The sequence below is a fragment of the Falco cherrug genome, chromosome 1 (assembly GCF_023634085.1).
Source record: "Falco cherrug isolate bFalChe1 chromosome 1, bFalChe1.pri, whole genome shotgun sequence".
Lineage (NCBI taxonomy): Eukaryota > Metazoa > Chordata > Aves > Falconiformes > Falconidae > Falco > Falco cherrug.
The window spans coordinates 105,118,667-105,137,467 of record NC_073697.1 but is presented as its reverse complement, the minus strand read 5'-3'; the positions used below and the strand labels follow the sequence as shown (position 1 = coordinate 105,137,467).

Genomic DNA, 18,801 nt, shown 5'->3' with positions numbered 1-18,801 from the left:
CGTGAAGCCACCATGAGCCCCATGCAAACCACCACGGAGCAAACACAACCCAGCGTGGTGCAGACCGTGCTCACCATCCAGGTGGTTGCGGGAAAGGTACTTGAGTCCTTCGTCCAGCAGGATAACGGGCAGGGAGATCTTCATCACAACCACCCACTGCGGCCAGCTCAGGGGGGTCACCTGGAAGATGAGCTGCAAGGTGCAAAGGATTGGACATGTCAGTAAGGAAGGTAGATGAGATTATTATTATTTCGGTTGTTTCAGCTTGTTGTATGGCACAGCTTGAAAGGGGGCCATCCCAGGTACAAGGAGGAAGGATCCAGACAGCCCGAAGAGCAGGATTTCTTCAAGGCCTGTCATGATCCCAAGGTGGCTCTTGGCCAACATGAGTCAAAAATTATGCCTTTCACCTCTCCTGCAGATGGGGAAAGTGAGGCACAAGCTGGGACTGTATGTTCATGTGCTCACAGGCGCTTAGCAGGGGACAAGGGACAATGTAACCTCCTGGGCACAGTGACACGCTTCATCTTAAGCACCCTTAGGCATCACCCGAGGCATCACCAGCCTTGGACTGCAAAAGGAGGTGATGCCTCCAAAGTGGGTGACCCACCTTCTGGAGATGCACCTCTTTGCATCACCTGTAAGGAGAGCTTCTGACTTAGGTAAGGGCTCACTGGGGCAGGAGGACTCCCAAAGCCCCACGTTGGTTCAAGTCACAGGACTTGCTCCTGAGGACACATGCTGGGGACAAACACCCCAGAAGCTTCCAGGCTCAAAGATTGCCCCAGGGATGCCCTCACCCAAAGACGGAGCCCCCTGGGCTGCACCCGAAGGTGGCAGAGGGCACTCACAGGCATGGGTTTGACGTAGAGGATGAGGAAGTGCAGAGCCATGGACATGACGATGGCCCCCAGCAGCCAGATGTTCAGCCATGGTGGCATCCGCAGCAGCGACTGGTTCTCAGAGACACTGCAAAAGTGAGGGGACTGTGTTAGCCCCATTACCTCCTGCTCCCCATGCCTACCCAAGCTGGGGGTCCCCACTTCTCTCCAAGGTGCAGGGCCGTACACTACAGCCCTTCCCTTCCAGGCTTGTTCAGCTTCAGGCTTTGCTGAAAATTGGATCTGGACACCATCCCAATGCAACCAGCCATGCATGGATCAGGACGGGTCATTAACAGGGCCAAACCATCAGCAGGTGCAGATCCAGTCCTTCCTCCACCACTATCGACAGCAACATGCTGGCTTGGAGGAGTTTATTTATGGCAAAACCCAGTGGTCCCCTGTCGAGAAGGCTTCAAAGGGCTCTGCTGAGTCCAAGCAAAGCCCTCAGCCCACCACCAGATGCTCAAAGAGACCCTACACAGAACTGGTCGCGCACCGAGCATTCCGAAGAGCCCTGCGGCCACCCTACCTGTTCAGCGCATTGCACATTTCGATCGTCACCAGCACAGACAGAGCCATCGTGGTCGGGTATCGGGACTCAAAGATCTCACAGTTGATTCCTTCAAAGATGGGGTTGTCCTCAGTGCACCTCATGAAGTTCCGCTGTCGGCACAGGAAAGCGTTGGTAAATACACGGCAGAGCAGCAGCGTAGGAAAGGTGGGAAAGAGGAGGAAGAGGTCGAGTGGTTGGGGCACACATGATGAACCTTGATTATTAGGGCTGCTGTTAAATATCCCACAGTTCAGAGCAACTGATAAAATGAAGGTGACCCAGCTTCTGCTGGGGTTGGGGCTTCAGGGCTATGGCTGGATAGTGGCTCAGAGGTTTTCACGTGCAGTTAGTAAGGTGTTTGAGCAGACACACATCTCCATCAAAAACACATCTTCCATTGCACGTGACATCGGGGCACCTGCTTTCCTACCACCTCGTTCAGACCTACGGTAATGTAAAAATCAACGCCTTTCAATGTGGGATCAGGTAAAGGAGCTACTTTCAGCTTCTTTGAATCGTTTTCCCCACTAGCAGAACCAAGGCTGGACACATGAGCCTGAGGGAGAAAATTAGCTTTTATTTTAAGTTACCCTCTTCTCCACCAGGAATGCGGGAACACCACAACAACCACAGAAGGCAGGCAGAGGAAAGACCCCAATGCCTGCATCCACGCCCTCACCCACCCGCTCAACACATCCACCCGTTCCCCTTCCAACTCACCAGCTGATGGAAGGAGACCTGCGGTCCCTCAGCGTCGTACAGGAACCACCAGGTCGCTGCGCCCACCGTGGCCAGGCCCACGTACACTGCGGCCGAGAGAAACACCCTTACCCCCAGCACCCAGCAAAGGCCCCCCACCCCATGGCACCCCGTGCCCCTCCTCGCCCCCTGCCCACTGGCACCCATGGGGGCTCACCTCCGACGGCCAGGTAGCGGAAGAAGAGCCAGCCACTGATGAGGGGCTCCTTGGGGTTGCGGGGCAGCTTGTCCATGATGTCCAGGTCGGGGGGATTGAAGCCCAGCGCGGTGGCCGGCAGCCCGTCCGTCACCAGGTTCACCCACAGCAGCTGCACAGGAATGAGGGCCTCGGGCAAGCCCAGGATGGCGGTCAGGAAGATGCTGCGGGGGAAAAATAAAAGAGATGCTAAATTAGACGAGCTCCAGGTAGCCAGAGGAAGCAGCTGTGATGTGCAAGGGGAGAGCAGACAGGCACCCTGGGTCCAAATACCCGAACTGAACATTCACCCAAAGTCCTGCAGATGAACCCACAGCCCCTGAGTCAGGAACCTGAAGTCCATGACTGAATTTTGCATCTAAAATATGTTCCTGTTGCTATTCAAATCTGCTTTGCAGTCAAAACCCAACCACTGCCACACGCATTCCTGTTCCTGGCACAAACAGCCCTGCTGAAACGCCAGGGCAAAGGATGCCCAAGGGATCCCAAGGCTGTGGTGAGGACGGCGCTGATTTACGGGGAGGGATGGGACAGGGAGGGCCACCCAGGACCTGATGCAGAGTGCATCAACCCGGTGATGACAGCCTGTGCACAAATATCTGCACCTGTCTTACACGCTGGCATGGGCTTAAACAGGCAATGGGTAACAGAACAGTTCCTGGGGGGTGGCACGACTGTGAAACTACAAAAGAAAAATCCCCCTGCCCTTGGGGAACAGGACACGGCATCGTTTGGTACCCACAGTTACAATTCTGGGCTCCGCATGCTGCCAGGGGTAGGGGACACAGACAGCGCTGCAGGTCACCTGCCCCAGGGGAGGTGTCCCCACCACTGCTCCCCCCAGCGTGGCGCTCGGCGCGGGGGGGCTCTCACCAAACGACCTCCCCGACGTTGGAGGAGATGAGATAGCGGATGAACTGCTTCATGTTGTTGTAAATGGCCCTGCCCTCCTCGACAGCCGACACGATGGTGGAGAAGTTGTCGTCGGAGAGCACCATCTCGGCGGCCGACTTGGCGACGGCCGTGCCTGAGCCCATGGCGATGCCGATCTCTGCTTTCTTCAGGGCCGGGGCATCGTTCACGCCGTCACCCGTCTGCACAAAGCCGTGATTAACAGGGTGAGAGGGCCAGGACCAGGTGGAGAGGAGGGGCCCAGGGGGTGGTGGGGTGTCCCCAGGGGACTCACCATGGCAGTGATTTCGTGGAAGGACTGGAGGTATTCAACAATGCGGGACTTGTGCGCCGGCTCCACGCGGGCGAAGCATCGTGCGTCACGGCACGCCTGCCGCTGCGCCTCAGGGGGCAGCTCATCAAACTCCCGGCCCGTGTAGGCTTTGCCAGTCACGTCCTCGGTCTCTGAGAAGATGCTGATCCTGCGGCAGATGGCCACCGCCGTGCCCTTGTTGTCGCCGGTGATCATGATGACACGGATGCCAGCCTTGCGGCACATCTCGATGGAGGAGGTGACCTCTTTGCGGGGAGGGTCCAGCATCCCCACACAGCCCACGAAGGTCAGGTTGTTCTGGGGACACACACAACAACAACCCCAGACCCATATTAATCCCTGGGGATGCAGCCACTTCCCACCATGACACCACCCTGGGCACGGGAATTTCCCTGGCAGGAAACTTGCAGGGGGGTTCCTACCAAGAGCCCCATGGGTGCACCCTATAGCCCCAATGCAATGGGATGCTCCCGTCCCTCTGCTGCTCCTCACATCTTTTTGCTTCGCTCCTCTCCTCCCCAGCCCTCTTGGTGGTCCCCAGGCGGTGGTCTCAGCAGGCACCCCACGGGGACAGATGCTCGGTGGGACAGGGTTGTCGGCCTTGGGACCATACAGCTTTGCACCAGGGGTTGCAGAGCAAGAGCTGAGCCATCGTGCTGCCTGCTACCCCACAGGGAAACCAGAGAGAAAATACCACTGGGGCAGCTGGGAGTGGGCAGGAAAACTTTCGGAATAAGGAAAAAAGCTCCTGGAGAAAGCCCCTGGCGCTGTACCTCGTAGTGGATGAAGGCAGCGGAGTCATGCAGCTGCATGGTCTCCCTGCGGACAGGCGTGTCGTGGGTGGCCAGGGCCAGGCAGCGCAGCGTGTCGATGCCCATGCCCCAGTCCCGGATCCTGCTCAGGATCTTCTCCCGCACCGGGGCCGTCAGCGGGACCTTGGCAGTGCCCACACGGACGTGGGTGCAGCGCTCGATCACGCTTTCCGGTGCGCCCTGGGGAGTAGCGGCAGGTTTAGGGGCTGGAATGAACCTGGAGGCTGAGCATCTCTTGCCAGCACCGAAGGAAGTGCCAGAGGGAGGGAACGCACCAAGTTTGGGCAAAGGAGAAGGAAAACTCCCCAAATCTCCAGCCCGCACATCCCGGCAGGGCGGCTCAGCGCGCTAGATGGCAGCCTCCGACCGAGTGCACAGGACCACGGCCGGCAAACCCACGTCTGGTCACCAGACAGCAGGATCTGCTCTGCGGGGGATCCACCTGACTCCTACAAAACCTACGCGCCTGCCCGAGATACTCCCACAGCACAGATCCCCTCTCAGCCCTGGAGGGAATTAGGGCTGGAAATCTCTGCTGAAAACACAGGCTCCCTGCGGGATGCTCAGCGGATACTTGTGCTGCCTCTGTGATTCAGGAAAACATGTCCTTTAGCATCACAGCATCTCACCCCATCCCTGCTGACCTTACAAAGGACATCCACTGCGCTTTTTAATGTAAAACTTGCAATCCTTCTATTACTCTTCTTAAAAAGCTCGCCCAGGACAGCCAGAGCCACAGATGCGGTGGGCCCGGCAGGTCCTGACCTGACCTGCAGGACAGAGTTCACCCACGCGGTGGGAACAACAATACACACAGATTCAGCTGGGGGAAACTCCTGCCACATCTCTTCTCCTGGGAAGAAAATGCCCTTTAAAACACGATTTTATTTCTGGTTACAGTGGAAAGCTGGGCATCGCCCTTTGGGCATTGCTGGAGGGTCCCAGCCTTTTTAGTAAAGGCAAGTGGCCAAGTTTTGCACAGAGGTAACTCTCGCCTGGCCCCAGCACCAGCACACTCAGTGCCTTTTCCTCCCTCTAAACCATTTCACCTCCTTTTTTTTTTCCCCTATCACTACTGCAGACTCACCTCCTCCCTGACCACAGCGGTCTACCTGCTGGCTCCTGGACCCCTGCACCGCTAAGGGAGGAGACAAACTGCAAAGCATCACTGCCCGCTGCGCTAAGGGCCAAATCCTGCTGGGGTGTGCAAGGGGAAGGAGGGTCCTGCAGGGTGCTGAGGACCTTCTCCCCTACCTTGACGAACATCTTACTGCCGGTAGAGTTGTGGCCAGGGCTGGTGGGCGTGCAGTATACCGACATGGACTTGCGGTCGCGGGAGAACTCCAGGGTGCACTCCTTCTTCATCAGCTGCTTGATCACCTGCGGGGACAGCACAGGTCTGAGCTGGGACACGACAGGGACACAGCAGCTGGGGCTCTCTGCCTTGGCTAACAACCCTGCTGAGCTGGCACGGCACCAGTGATGGGAGGAGAAAGACAACCCCAGGAGCCAGGAGGGATAGGACAGTGCAAAAAGCAGAAGGAGCATTCCCAGTGCAATTTGTGGGGAGAAATTTTACCCCTCCAACTACATCATTGCTGCTCAGCAATGCTCCGTCATTTTATTGACCCCACATGAGATGCCAAAATGCTGCTGTAGCCTAAGCTAAAGCCCCGTTTGCCAGAGAGGCAGGGGAGACTCCCCCACACCGGGCTCCAGCTGCACTGCAGGAGGGGGAACTGCATCCCACTCATGAGAGCTGAGGGGTTCACCCTGATCCTGCACCCACAGGGGTCACTGGGAGTGGCAGCACCAGCATCACCTGAGGCTGAATTGGTTCCCATCAAATTAACCACCCCTGCAGCCGAGACTCTAATTAGGCTCATTTCAGGACATGCTAATTACCCTGAGGACTGCCAGCTAAGCAGTAACAATCGTTTACCCTAATGGTACCTGCAGGTTTGCAGGGCGAAGACAGAGCAGGGGCTGCCCCAGTGCATGGACCCACAGGCACAGGCAGCACCCGTAGACAGGCTCCTGCACCTCAGCACCCCCAACCCCCCCCACAAACCAGCCTCGACTATTGCTATTAGTTAATTACTGAAGGAGCCAAATGCCCAGCAAGATAGCAGCCGGTCCTCTTCAAACCAACCCCCACTCCCACATCCGCATCAGCACCATGGCTGCTGAGCCTGGCTCTGGGGAGGACACGTCTTGTCCCCAAAAAGCCATTTCATCAGCCGGGCATCTGGGGCCGACCCAAAATATTCACGAGAGAGGGCAGGGGGGACGCTGACGCCAGCTTTGCTCTGCATGGCTCAACCGTGTATTCGATGACTATTTTTTGTTGCCAGGCAGGGGTTGCTCGTGACAGGGACACGAGCAGCTTTTTGCACAGGACTTTCACAGCAACTTAAATCTAAATAAATCAGCGAAGGGCACAAAGGGAAAAACGCCACAACTCCTTTCGGGGTAAAAACCTTGCAAATCCAACGTTAAAAGGATGCTCTTACTGCAGCAAAACTGCGAGCGGACACTGGGGAACTGGAGAGATGTGCAAAGGGGATTTGCCCACGCGGGCAGTGACTGTGGATGTGCCAGGCGAACACCAAGCAGCTCCTGAAGGCCAAACCCAGCGCAGGGTGCAGCGGCCACACGCAGGCAGGCAGCTTTGGGGGCACAAAAGTGGTGCTGTCCCCACTGGGCGCTGCATGCGGTCAGGACACCTGGGAGCAGCCAGCCGCTGTGGAAACCCCAAAATCCCACTGGAGATTTTCAAAGCACAGAGCCACCGGGAGCAAGTTAAGAAGCAGTAAAGAAACACTGCCAGAAAACTCCCAGGAAGGGGTTTTTGTCCCTGCCCAAACACAAGAGTAAGGAGAGAAGCAGCAGCAGCTGACCCCGATGGCAGCGCAGTGATGGGCACGTGGAACGAAGCCGCTGCCAGGATGATACATGGCTGGGAAATTCCATCTCCCTTATCAGAAAGGAGTCTGGGGATTTATTGTCACCTGCTCAGAGCTATCTGGGGAAGAAACACCAGAACAGAGAGCCCTTCCTTCGAGCCAGCAAAGACACCGTAAGATCTAACAGCATGATACCAAAGCCAAGTAAACCCAGAGATGAAATAAAGCCTATTTTCACCAGCAGGACAGGGAGACACTGGAGAGCTGGAGCAGGGGAATAGCCAGCATGGGATGTTTTCACATCAAACCCTGATGTTTCCGAAGCGTAATCCCTAGGGAACAGGGTTTGGCTCATGCTATCGAGGGTGGCTGCTCAGTGCAAACCGGGCACCCGGAGATTTGCTGCGGAGCAACAAAACTCCAAACCTCCGCATCTGCAGGCGGGGCTCTGGCCATCACCAGAGGGTCTCTGGCCATCACCAGGGGGTCTCTGCTGACTGAGCAAGGACTGGGCTAGTTTGAGCCACAGGGCTCCCCCTCTCCGAAGCTCCACACAGATCTGGGTCAGTCCCACGGGCTCTGCATCAGCCCCCCAGGGCCACTGGGCTACCTGCTCCAAAACAGCCCAGCCCCCCGCAAGCCAGGAAATTGCATCCTTGCGGCAGATCCGTCCCTTAGATAGCTGCGAGTGGTTATTGCTCAAGTAACAGCTGTCCCCAAACCCTCCTCTCCCTCCCATTCCCCAGCTCACCGAATTGCAGGCATTGGCTCGCTCCACCTTGGAGAGTTTGCTGATGTCAGTGTTGAAGACGTTCATCTTCTCCACCAGGCACGTGAGGGCCGTTTCGGTGGCTTCCCCCACCTTCTCATAGACTTTTTTAGACTAGAGAGCAAAAGAGATAAAAAAAAAAGGAGCTTAAGCTTTAGAGCACGTCCTCTACCTGCTGCTCTGACCAAGGATGCTGTCACCCACTGCACCATCCCAGGGCTCCCAGAGCATCACCTTGGCATGAGTTAAGCCAGGGAAGTGGATCCCAAGGGAAAAACCTCCGTTGGCTTTGCCCCAAAACACAGGGAAGAGCATCGCCGGTCCCCCACCCCACCCCTGGTGCCCCCCGCACCTCGTTGTAGTCCAGCGAGGAGTCGTTGCAGAGCGCACAGATAGTGGCCAGCTCCACCAGCCCGTCGTACTGCCCGCACTGCACCGGCTGCTCGTCCTTCAGGCTGCGGGAGAAAACAACCCCCAAATGCTTACACCAGCTGACACGTTCAGATAATACATAGCTTCTCCTATATATACCATGTAAAATTTTCGGAAAAGAGAGAGAAAGAGCCCAGTTAAAGCCCAGGCTGGGCAATAAACGTCTGGGTCCACTTTCTGTGCTTTACGAAACGGGGCAGGGATAAGCTGCAAATAAAATAGCACAGGAGGCAAATCAACTCCGGAAGTGGCCCAGAATAAAGGGGGCTGCAGAGGAGCTCAAAAAAGCATTGGACCTGAAAGCAGAGACTGCCAAAAGGCTGCTGCTGAAGATGATGATGGACCAGAAGAGGGGCAAAGAAATCTAAGTTAATGTCCGTTCCCTCGGGGGTTTCCAGTTGCTGGGGATCCAGAGGTGCTACAGAACCAGCAGCATGTCCCTTCTCCTCCCTGCGATGCTGCTTTGTGCTCCGGCGAGCCCTATGGCACCCAAGGGAGCGTTTAAAAGCAGCAGAAAAGTGCAACAACTGCATTTCTGTGGCTGTTTCCACACTGCGAACTGTGGCCTTTGCTTCCTCATCATCAGCTCTTTGCTATGTCAGGGAGCAGCCCTGAACACACCAGGCAAGCTGGATGCTACTTCTCACTCAGTGGCAAAAACGGCAGCAGTGGTTTTCAGGGGAAATCAAAAATCATTCCGGTTCCAGGAGAGGTAACTGCAGGTTAGAGCTGTATAAACCCAGCCGGTCATCTGCTTGCTGGAAAAATAATTTGTCAGGCATTTATTAGGATCAGTTTATTCCACTGCTGGTTCCCAATGGAAAGAACATTTTGGAGCCCTTGTTACAGCTCGGGAGCGGAAAACAAGGAGCAGCCAAGAAAATCTGAAAAATATGTTTGCTGAGGGACAAGGAGCGGCGCTGGGCTGAAAGCAGGCAGGGAGAGCCGCTGCCCCCTGCCCCGAGGATGCTGCCCAGCCCCGGGCACACTGGCAGGGGGCAGGCAGAGGGTGGAGCAGGGAGCCTGAAGACACACCGGGCTGTGGTTTGATGTTTGAGAAGGTGGAAATACCAGGGGTGGCTTTTGCCGCGTGTGATCCCCTGGATATTGCTGGGAGGGGATGGGGAGATACATGCCTGTCACCAGCCGTCCCCGCGCAGAGCTGGGCGAGACCCACGTGCTGGGAAAAGCATCAGCAAAGGCGCTGGGTGCTGCACAGGGATGGGGGCAAACCCAAGGTCAAGCATGTCATATCCCCCCCGCCCCAAGGCCAGGCTACAGCAGCATAAGCATTTCAGTGCCACCAGCCCTGGGAGGATGGAGGGGTTTCTCTCCTGGACACCTAAGCGAGCTTTCCCCTCCCCCTCGACGTGCAACAAAAGCACAGGGCTGAAGCAAAACTCAAAAGCACCACAAATTGTTGCAGAGCAGTGCAGAGCCACCCTGCAGGCAGTCCCCAGAGGGGGGACACTGAGCTTCAGGGGTTAGCAGACATGAGTCCAGCCCCTCGGTCCTCCTCATTTAATTGAAATGCACTGATTGATATTAGCTTATGACCTGGCTCACTTGTTAATGGAGATTCTTAGCCGAGGATCAAATTGGCTCTATAAATATTCATGAAATTAAGTCTGAGGCTGGGATGAATTATAGTTGCTCCACAGATGAGCAGAAAGGACCACGGTGAAGAACGTGCCTGGGATCACACAGCAAAGCGAAGGGGAGCGGAGAGTGCTCCAACCACCGGCTGAGCTTCCCATCTTCCTTCTTCCCAGACTCTCCTCGCACTGGGGAGCATCACCTCCTTTCAAAGGAGGAGGAACAAACAAACACAGCAGCAGAAAACCCCACGTGTGTAGTAACACACAGCAGGGAAAAGCCCCTGACTCCCATTCCCCATCCTCAGCTGCAGCTCAGCAAATCCCACCCCTCCCCTGAACACATCCTGACACCAGCAGGATCGTGCCCCGGGCACAGCAGCCATCCCGGCCATCCCTGCGGAGGATGCAGGGCTTGGGCAGCGCTTCCCTGGGGATTTTGCAGCTGCTTGCAGGCGTGTGGCCAGCCGCACAGCTCCTGGACAAGCTGCTGAACCTGGGGTGGGGTGGGGGCCGCAGCTGCCTGCTGATGCTGAAAGCGTCCAGGCTTCAGAAAATTGGAGGATGAGCATGTAATGCAAAAAAGCTTCATTCATCACTATTCCCACACTTGCAGTCCTCTCCAGTTCAAAAGTGGGCTCGTTTTCCTCAGGGTTGCTAACGAAGGCAGAGCCGAGCGTGCGGAAGCCCCGCTGCTGAGCAGTGGCACGGCAGCAGGCAGAGCTGGGGTGCATGCTCCCCATATCGTGCTGGGCAGGAGCTGGCAACGAGGGCCGGTGAGACAGTTGCCCTGGCTCCCACCGCAAGCACAGAGCAGCCACCTAACGTGTGCAAGCCATCGTGGCCAGCACCAGCGCCCAGTGGGTACCTCCGTGTCGGCAGGGCTCAGCGTGGCTGCAGACTGCCACAGACCCCCACCCTTCTCCCCAGCTCGTGGGGTGAGCCTGGGGTCCCCCAGATGTGGCCACCAGCTCGACCCTCCCGGCTTCCCCTGCCCGTGCTGCCAGCCCAGGGCCACCTGGTGTCACCCCCGAAGCGGAGGTGACCCGCACTCACATCTGTCCCTCGGGGGCGTAGGTGGAGCCGGTGATGCTGAACTCGTGCAGGCTGCACTGGGTGCCCTCCACCTTCTCCATAATGAACATCTGCAAGGGGGAAGGATGCAGACAGAGCGTTAGGCAGCGGGTTTTGGGGGCAACCCACGTGCCCAGCCCAGAGACCTGCCAGCCGGCACCAGCCCAGTGCTGGCCCCGGCGGCACTGGGTTCAGCCCCCTCCCTGGTCACCCAGTACTCCTGGCTGTCCCCAAAGCTCTCCCCTGCCTTCAGCATGTTCACCTCCTCCAGCTCTTTTTTTCCATTGGAGACGAGCGATGCCGAGCCAGTTCCTAAGAAGGTGCCTGTGTTTTTCTTGGAGCAGAGAAGGAACCGGGTCCAGGTTTCCGCTCCTGCCCCAGCTGCCCTGGAAAGCCTCTGTGGGGCAGGATCCGACCAGCTACCCCACCACCCTTTCCCAGCCTGCTCCCTGCCACCAGCTCGCCTTACTGGGATCACACCTTGGCTCCAGGCACCGGCAGCATGGCAGCTCCGTAATAAAGCCCTGGGGAGCTGTTAAAAGTCCCACACGCTCTATTTTCAGTGACTTTTGCCTTTCATACTCCTTCTACTTTCTCTCTTTCTGCTAGAGAGCAACAACCCCCCAAAAAACTACAATACAATAAAAATTTCCCTCTCCGCGAGCTCTCCCAGCCCCCCTTTGCCCCCTCCTGACAAAGCCCACCCTTCGGGGCAGCCTCCAGCGGCAGCAAGAGCAGCGCCTGACCCCGGCCAAGGCGACAGCTCGGCGACACTCGTTTCTGCTTAATCGTTATTTATGACTCATGCTGAAGCCAAAAAGTAACATAATAAATAGCTAACTAAATAAAATTGGTTTGACGAATGCATTTCCCGGGTCGTGATTGCCTGCGGGGAGCAGCCAGGAGGGGGGATGGCTGCAGGGAAGCGATGCTCTCCTCAGCTCTGTGAGCCTGCTCGGCAGCTCCAGAAACTGGGGGCAGGGACAACCGTCCCTCCACCCCATCTCAATTCATTCTTTTTTTTCCCAATATTTATTTTCCTCTGGTTATTTGAGATGTTCCCCAGGAGAAAGAAGCCACAGATGCTGGAGAAATTGGAAGGCATCGCTCAGCACCAGAGATGTAATGGCTCTGGGTACCACCCAACTCCTCTCCCCTCTGCGCCTCCTCCGGCAACTAGCAGAGCTTAATTTACTTTATTATTAATTATTGTTAATAATGCAAGGACACCCCACCAGTGCAGCCACATTGGCTGGTGGGTGTGAGACCCTCCCACGCAGCCTGGCGTCCCCAGGTGCAAGCTTAGGGCCAAGCCAAGCAAAAAAGGTCAAGCTCAGGGAAGCACGTTTATGGCAGGTTTTTAGCACCAGGACACCTCGGTGGCTTTTCCCACTTCCTTACTTTACAGGTTTGGGCAAATCAAAGCAGGAGGTTCAAAGTGTACGTCTCCTGTGTAAATAATTCTGAGCCCAAAGCAACCTCCCCATGGCTCCACAGCTTCATAGCTATTTGCAGCTCAGGCCCTTCCCCGCTCCGTGCTCCCCACCCCACCCCCCATCCTGGAGACTCCTCAGCATCCCTGAAGGTTTTTCAAAGAAAATCACAAGCCAACGAGTTGCAGATGAGATGTCCCATGAGGCACTGAGCTCCTCTGGTGGGAGGTGCAAACACTAATGCAATGAAGCACCTCGATGAAGAGAGACAAACCACATCCTATCTCCTTTGGTGACCGAACCTCCCTGAGATGATGAACTCCAGGAACCAAGGAGCCCAGCTGGAGCCAACACCAAAAGCGACCTCTGAAGACTGAGTATCCTTCATCTCTTTTTGAGATGTCCAATGCCATCGGCCTTCCAGCAAGCCAAAAACCTCCTGGTCTTTTCAGAAAATGGACTCCCGTGCCCAGAAACACTGCCCAAACTCAATTTATTAAAAAATCTGAGAGCATCCACCCCAGCCACCAGTGGTTCTGCCTGATATGGGTCTGTTTGTTTTCAAACGCTCATGGCTACAAAACAATTGCTACTTTCACAATAGCGACTTTCTTATTAAAAAAAAAAAAAGGAAAAGAAAAAAAATCAAAATCATTCCAGGCCCTTTATTTTTTCCATGCCTATTTAAAAAAGGTCCTGTGTAACCCACAGCAACCAGAGGTTATATCAAATTTCCTGCCTGCTCCCAGCTTGCGTGACTGGCAGAGCGAGGGGGTGGCTGGGGCATCGCAAAGGTGTTTGCAGGTTTTTGGCGCGGTATTTCGGCAGACTTCCAGGCTGAAAAGGGAGCAGGTTTGCAGGCAGTGGAAACAGCCCGGAGGAAATAGCTGTGTCTTAATCCCTAAAGAGGCTGGGTAAGGTTTTCATCACAAAAATAATATCAATAATAATAAGAGCAGCAATAGAAAGAGGTGGCGAAGTGCGTGCCACAGAGCAGCTGGGGGGGGTGCTGGAGAGAGATGCTGGCAGAGGGGCTGCCAGACCCCCAGACCCCTGGCTACGGTGAACAGCATCTCCAGCACCCAGCCAGCACCACCCCAGGGCTTCCCGCTGCTCACCCCCTGCCCTGAACCCTTTTCAAGCCCCGCCGGCAATTTGGGGGTTCAACGCGATAGAGGGATGGGAAGGAAAATGTCACTGTGTGCTTCTGAAGAGCGCACCCTGCTCCAGAAGAGTTCCAGCCATCGCTCCCTCCTGCCCCACGGATCTCGCCTGGCCCCGGAGCTGCTGGCATGTATTTTTAGAAAACCCCGGGCACTCACAGATGCACTGTCCCTGGAGCGGCACACGGCATCAGCTGCAGGCTGGCAGGGAAGAGAGATGTGAAGGATACGTCCCCACATTTCTGTAATATCTTTATAAAGAACTACTCATTAGAAGGCAGACAAGACAGGATTGCTGTCTGGAACAGGAAGAGCCTGTAATCATCAGTCATATACCCATCAACCAGCCCACAGAGCAGCATCGTTCTCCTCCAGCACTGGAGCAGCCCTGGCTGACAGGCACCCACCGGCGACTGCCACAGCCGGTGGCTCAGCCACCCACCCTGGGAACCCCCCAGTCATGTTTCCCACTAACTAGGGACTGGTCTGGACAGACAAAACTGCTGAAACCAAGCAAATGGCACCTGCACGGCTCCTGGGCGGCTGCACCCGGGATGGGAGTTTGCAAATCCAGGCTCTGCTGCAAGGTTTATTTGAAAATAAACCCCTTTCTGCCCTTGTTCCCCAGAACACCAGCCATCTCTGAGACAGCCAAACATCACCATCCTCCTCCCTCTTCCAGACATGGGGTGCCAGCATCTCCCCCCTCCAGACCTGTCCCACTCTGCCCCCACACAGCATCCCTGAGGCTGCACAGCTGCACTCACATCTCCGCTTCTGGTCCCCATTTTCCAGCACCACCCTCGTGGCTCCTGGAAAATTAAGTTACGATGCATAAAAGGGTGCTGCAAGTTTTAGGCGAGTGATTTAAATGTGCAAGAGCAGAGCTGCAATGCTCCTCTGCCCGCTCTCCCCCTGCCAGGCTCCCATCGCTCCCAGCTACAGGGTCAGCTAACGGTTGGGAGGGGGCTGCTCCTGGATGCTCCCTGCTGTGGGCTGGATGAGACGGTGGTCTCGGTGACCCCCGGTTGACCAGAAGGTGAGTGACACAAACCACAGGTTTAATCTGATTTACTGAGTGAGTTTGGGGCTTTACTGCAGAGCTGTAACCTCCGGTGCACTTGAGGTCAGAGCAAAAGCACCAAAGCCTCGGCCACCCCAGACAGACAGATGCCCCCCACCACAAAGCACTCCAGTGGGCACTTCATGCCCATGGGCACCTGGGGGGCACAGATTTGCCCCTGCCAACCACCCTGGATCCACATGTGTCCTGCTGAGCCACCAGACCCAGGCACGCAGCGGGACACAGCGCCGGCAGCACAGCCCTGAAAAAAACTTTTAAAACAGCCCCGAGGCTTTTCCAGAGTCACTTTACAGCTCTACAGACCTGATGCCAGCAGCAAGATGCAAAGGACAAGTGCTGCTTGGCAGCGTACCCTGCGGCCGAGCAGCTGCGCTCACCCAAATTTAACGTGAGTTAATGAAATCACACTCAATTAATATATTTTTCCAGGTTATCGATAGGTTTTCGTGGCTTTTTCACCCGCTTGGTGCAGGAGCACAGCCAGGACACGCCAGTGGCCGCCCAGCACAAATATTGACACTTCCCTGCGCTGCTCGGCAGAGCCGCCTGCGTCAGCACGGGAATCCCTGCCCGTTAAACATCAACGGCTGCGCGCCCCTGCCGCCAGCCCGGCGCTCCGGATCGCGCCCTGGGAGCCAGGATGCAGCCAAGTGAATCACATGGATATCGGAACGGGCATGTGGGGAGATGGGGTGGAGGATACATTGAATTTTCAATTGAATTTGGCTTTTTTGCAAAGTTGCTGGGTCCATTCTGCAAACGATGATGGATGCTAAAACCTTCTTGCGTGCCGCTGCCCCTCTTGCCCTCCCCCTGTCTCAGCAGCGCTAATCCCGTCTCTCCCGACCCACACGCTGCGGGAGATGGTGACACTTCTCCCCAAGGAGCAGATGCTCCGGTAGGACATGGTGTGGGGAAGGCACACTCACTCCCACCGCTCCTTCTGTGCTCTGCAGAGCTAAAGAGACCCCGAACACTGTTCACCCCTGACCTGCTCCCCTGCATCCCTGGGTCTTTCTGAACCTGCTCCTCATGGGAGACACGGGCAGCTCGGTCACTGCCCCGTCCCAGCACGTCTCATTTTAAATCATTTTCAGGGCAGAAATATCAGACGTTTCCAGTCATCTGTAGTTCGTGCTGAGCAAACCAGCGGCCAAAGCCCACGGCCAGCTTGCAGCACGGTCCCGGCTTCCCACCACCCTGCCCAAGTGTCAGAGAGGAGGGACAGTGGCCAGGGCCATTTTTCCCCACAGCACCACATTTTCCAAGGTTCTCCTACAAAACCGATGCGCCAAGGCCATGAAAAAAAAAAAGCTTTCCCAAGACTCGAGATTAATAGGGAAACTGAGACGTACTCGGATGGTCCAGGCTTTCCTAACGATCATCTCTCCACACAGCCAGGCGTGCAGGAGCAAAGCTCTCTGGTAGACCAGGGGTCTCCAACCTCTTTGCCAACCCCCCCAGGGCTCCCTCCATCAGAAGCACCCAGCTGCATGCATCCTGCTGCCAGGATGGGTAACTGAGGCACCTTTTCACCAGGTCACGGGCATCTTCTCTTAACCCTTGGATTTCTACACGGGCTTTCCAAGACCCACACATTGCAGTGACCCTCAAAGTTCTGGCCTCACAGGTCCAGGCTTCTTAATTTTGCACGGTCCAGGATTTCTCACTGGTTTGGTTAAAAAGAGGGGCAAAGAGGGCAAGGGAGCGGAGATGGCAGATTCCATTGGCATCTCCAGGAGCAACGGCTCAATGCCACATCCCAGCAGGAAGGAATGCTCTCTAGAGAGGGAGCACTGAAGTAAGTCTGCAACACAGCACCTCCAAACCGGTGTGCTCGTAAAAGTGAGTTTTCTAATTACAACCAGGCCAAAAGAAGCCATAAACCTTGCCAGCCCTGGTCAGGCAAACCATCTTACACGCTCACCTTCAATTCCTCATGGGAAACAGGTCTGGTGAGGACAGCAAAGCCTGTCCCCTCCCCCAGGATGGGGATGGAGCGATGCAGAGCGCTGGGGGGCTTACAGAGCATCCCCCCGGCACCTCAAACCCCTAAACACCCCCGGCACTCACCCGGCAGACGGACATCTGGTTGGTGGTGAGGGTGCCGGTCTTGTCAGAGCAGATGACGGAGGTGCAGCCCAGGGTCTCCACCGAGGGCAGGCTCCGTACGATGGCATTCTTCTTGGCCATGCGGCGCGTGCCCAGCGCCAGGCAGGTGGTGATGACGGCTGGGAGACCCTCAGGAATGGCAGCCACCGCCAGCGCCACCGAAATCTTGAAATAGTAGATGGCCCCTCGAAACCAGGAGCCGCCGTGGACAGGGTCACTGAAGTGGCTGATGTTGATGACCCAGACGGTGATGCACACCAGGAAGATCACCTTGGAGAGCTGCTGGCTGAACTCATCCAGCTTCTGCTGCAGCGGGGTCTTCTCGGGCTCCGTCTCCACCATCTGGTTTCGGATTTTCCCGATCTCTGTGTACACCCCTGTCGCAATGACGACCCCTACAGCCTTCCCAGCTGCAATGTTGGTGCCCTGGGAGGGAAGAAAGGGGCCAGAGGGGATACGTGGGCATGAAATCTCTCAGCCTGAGCGAGGAAATGGGTCGCTTGTTGTGAAAGGAGAACATAGATCTTGGTTAAGGGGAAAATGAGACATTCTGGGGTTTTATATAAAGCCACCCAAAAGCAGCAGGAGGCCCCTCCTGCAAACTCCCTCGCCCTTCAAGGACTTAACTTCTGCCTGACAGGAGAATGAACAAGCAGGCAACATAAATTTGCAATAGCTCCAGGCTCAGCCACAAACCTTTACCCCACCTATAATGCATCCTACTTCGTGGAAAACCCACTGAGATTGCGCAAGGCATTTAAGGGTGTCATGTGCCACAACCCAAACGAAATCCAGATGAAGCAGGTCCTTATTTTTATGGATTTGTGGGCTCTTTTTACAGATTCAGGTCTTTCTCATGCACGCACTCCCTTTCACTGCTCAGAGATCTCCCATGTCCATCAGCCTCTTCACTTGGCAGCTGTTTGGAAAACCACAGAAGTGGGGGCAGGTGTAAAGGACTTACGGAGAAAAGCATGTTCTTCTTGTCCTGGTTGACAGCCCGGGGGTCAGGGATGGGGTCAGCATGTTTGATCACCGACACAGACTCCCCTACCGAAACAAGAGGGGTGAGATGAACCACCCGCGTTTTCTCTCCAGCCTCCACTTGACACCGTTCTGAGCCTGCATCGCAACCCCCACCGCTTCCTAAAGTGCCACTTTGCCACCAAACCACCAAAACATCCATCCTGGGAATGTCAGAACTGGGCCAAGGCACTCTGAAGATGGGGGCTGCAGAAAAACGACCCACGCGGAGCGCTAGTGGCCGCGAGCTCCCATCCAGCCCCATGGGATGGGGCAAATCCCTGGGCCAGGGAGCCCGCCGGCTTGCAACACAGGTTTGCCGGGTCAGATGGGGACTGTAGGGCAGGACAACAGCCAAGGTGCCCAAAGCTGTTCTGCTGAAGGTTTATATTTGGTCCTTTGCAGATTTGCCTTTTTGCTGTATCTCCCCTTGCCGTCTTTTGAGAGGACTGGGCTCCTTTCCCCATGTTTTAACACTTTTTCTGATTGCTTTTCCTTCTCTGCTGTCATCTCCTAACTCAATACGTTTACAAAACCACACAAGAGAGCTGAAATACCAGAAACTCTTCTTGCCATCTGATCATTGCCTGGCCTTCCCCGACAGCAGAGAGGAAGAGAATCCATGATACTTCAAGAATTATCAGCTTTACGGGCTTTTCCAGTGCTTAAAAAAAAAAAAAAAAAGCCCCCAATATTGTCACCTCTCCCTGAAGTCATGAGGCCTCATGTGCCAGCGGTCATCCTGCTACAGCTGCACAGGGGGAGCGTGGGCAGGGAGCTC

General features: G+C 55.8%; 1 protein-coding gene across 2 annotated transcripts in view; it reads right to left on the bottom strand.

Annotated features, from left to right (window-relative positions):
* The window catches only part of ATP2A3 (ATPase sarcoplasmic/endoplasmic reticulum Ca2+ transporting 3), a 58,828-nt gene that overhangs the window by 11,347 nt on the left and 28,680 nt on the right, over positions 1 to 18,801 (bottom strand). For both annotated transcript variants that reach the window (XM_055714710.1, XM_055714713.1), the window contains exons 7-20: positions 17,962 to 18,047; positions 16,959 to 17,423; positions 11,188 to 11,276; positions 8,457 to 8,559; positions 8,087 to 8,218; positions 5,684 to 5,809; positions 4,391 to 4,609; positions 3,579 to 3,914; positions 3,266 to 3,486; positions 2,354 to 2,556; positions 2,158 to 2,243; positions 1,414 to 1,547; positions 852 to 969; positions 75 to 192 (exon numbers count right to left, since the gene is read on the bottom strand). In XM_055714710.1, the coding sequence (XP_055570685.1) occupies positions 75 to 192; positions 852 to 969; positions 1,414 to 1,547; positions 2,158 to 2,243; positions 2,354 to 2,556; positions 3,266 to 3,486; positions 3,579 to 3,914; positions 4,391 to 4,609; positions 5,684 to 5,809; positions 8,087 to 8,218; positions 8,457 to 8,559; positions 11,188 to 11,276; positions 16,959 to 17,423; positions 17,962 to 18,047 (2,436 nt within the window). The remainder of the gene's footprint in view (positions 1 to 74; positions 193 to 851; positions 970 to 1,413; positions 1,548 to 2,157; positions 2,244 to 2,353; positions 2,557 to 3,265; positions 3,487 to 3,578; positions 3,915 to 4,390; positions 4,610 to 5,683; positions 5,810 to 8,086; positions 8,219 to 8,456; positions 8,560 to 11,187; positions 11,277 to 16,958; positions 17,424 to 17,961; positions 18,048 to 18,801) is intronic.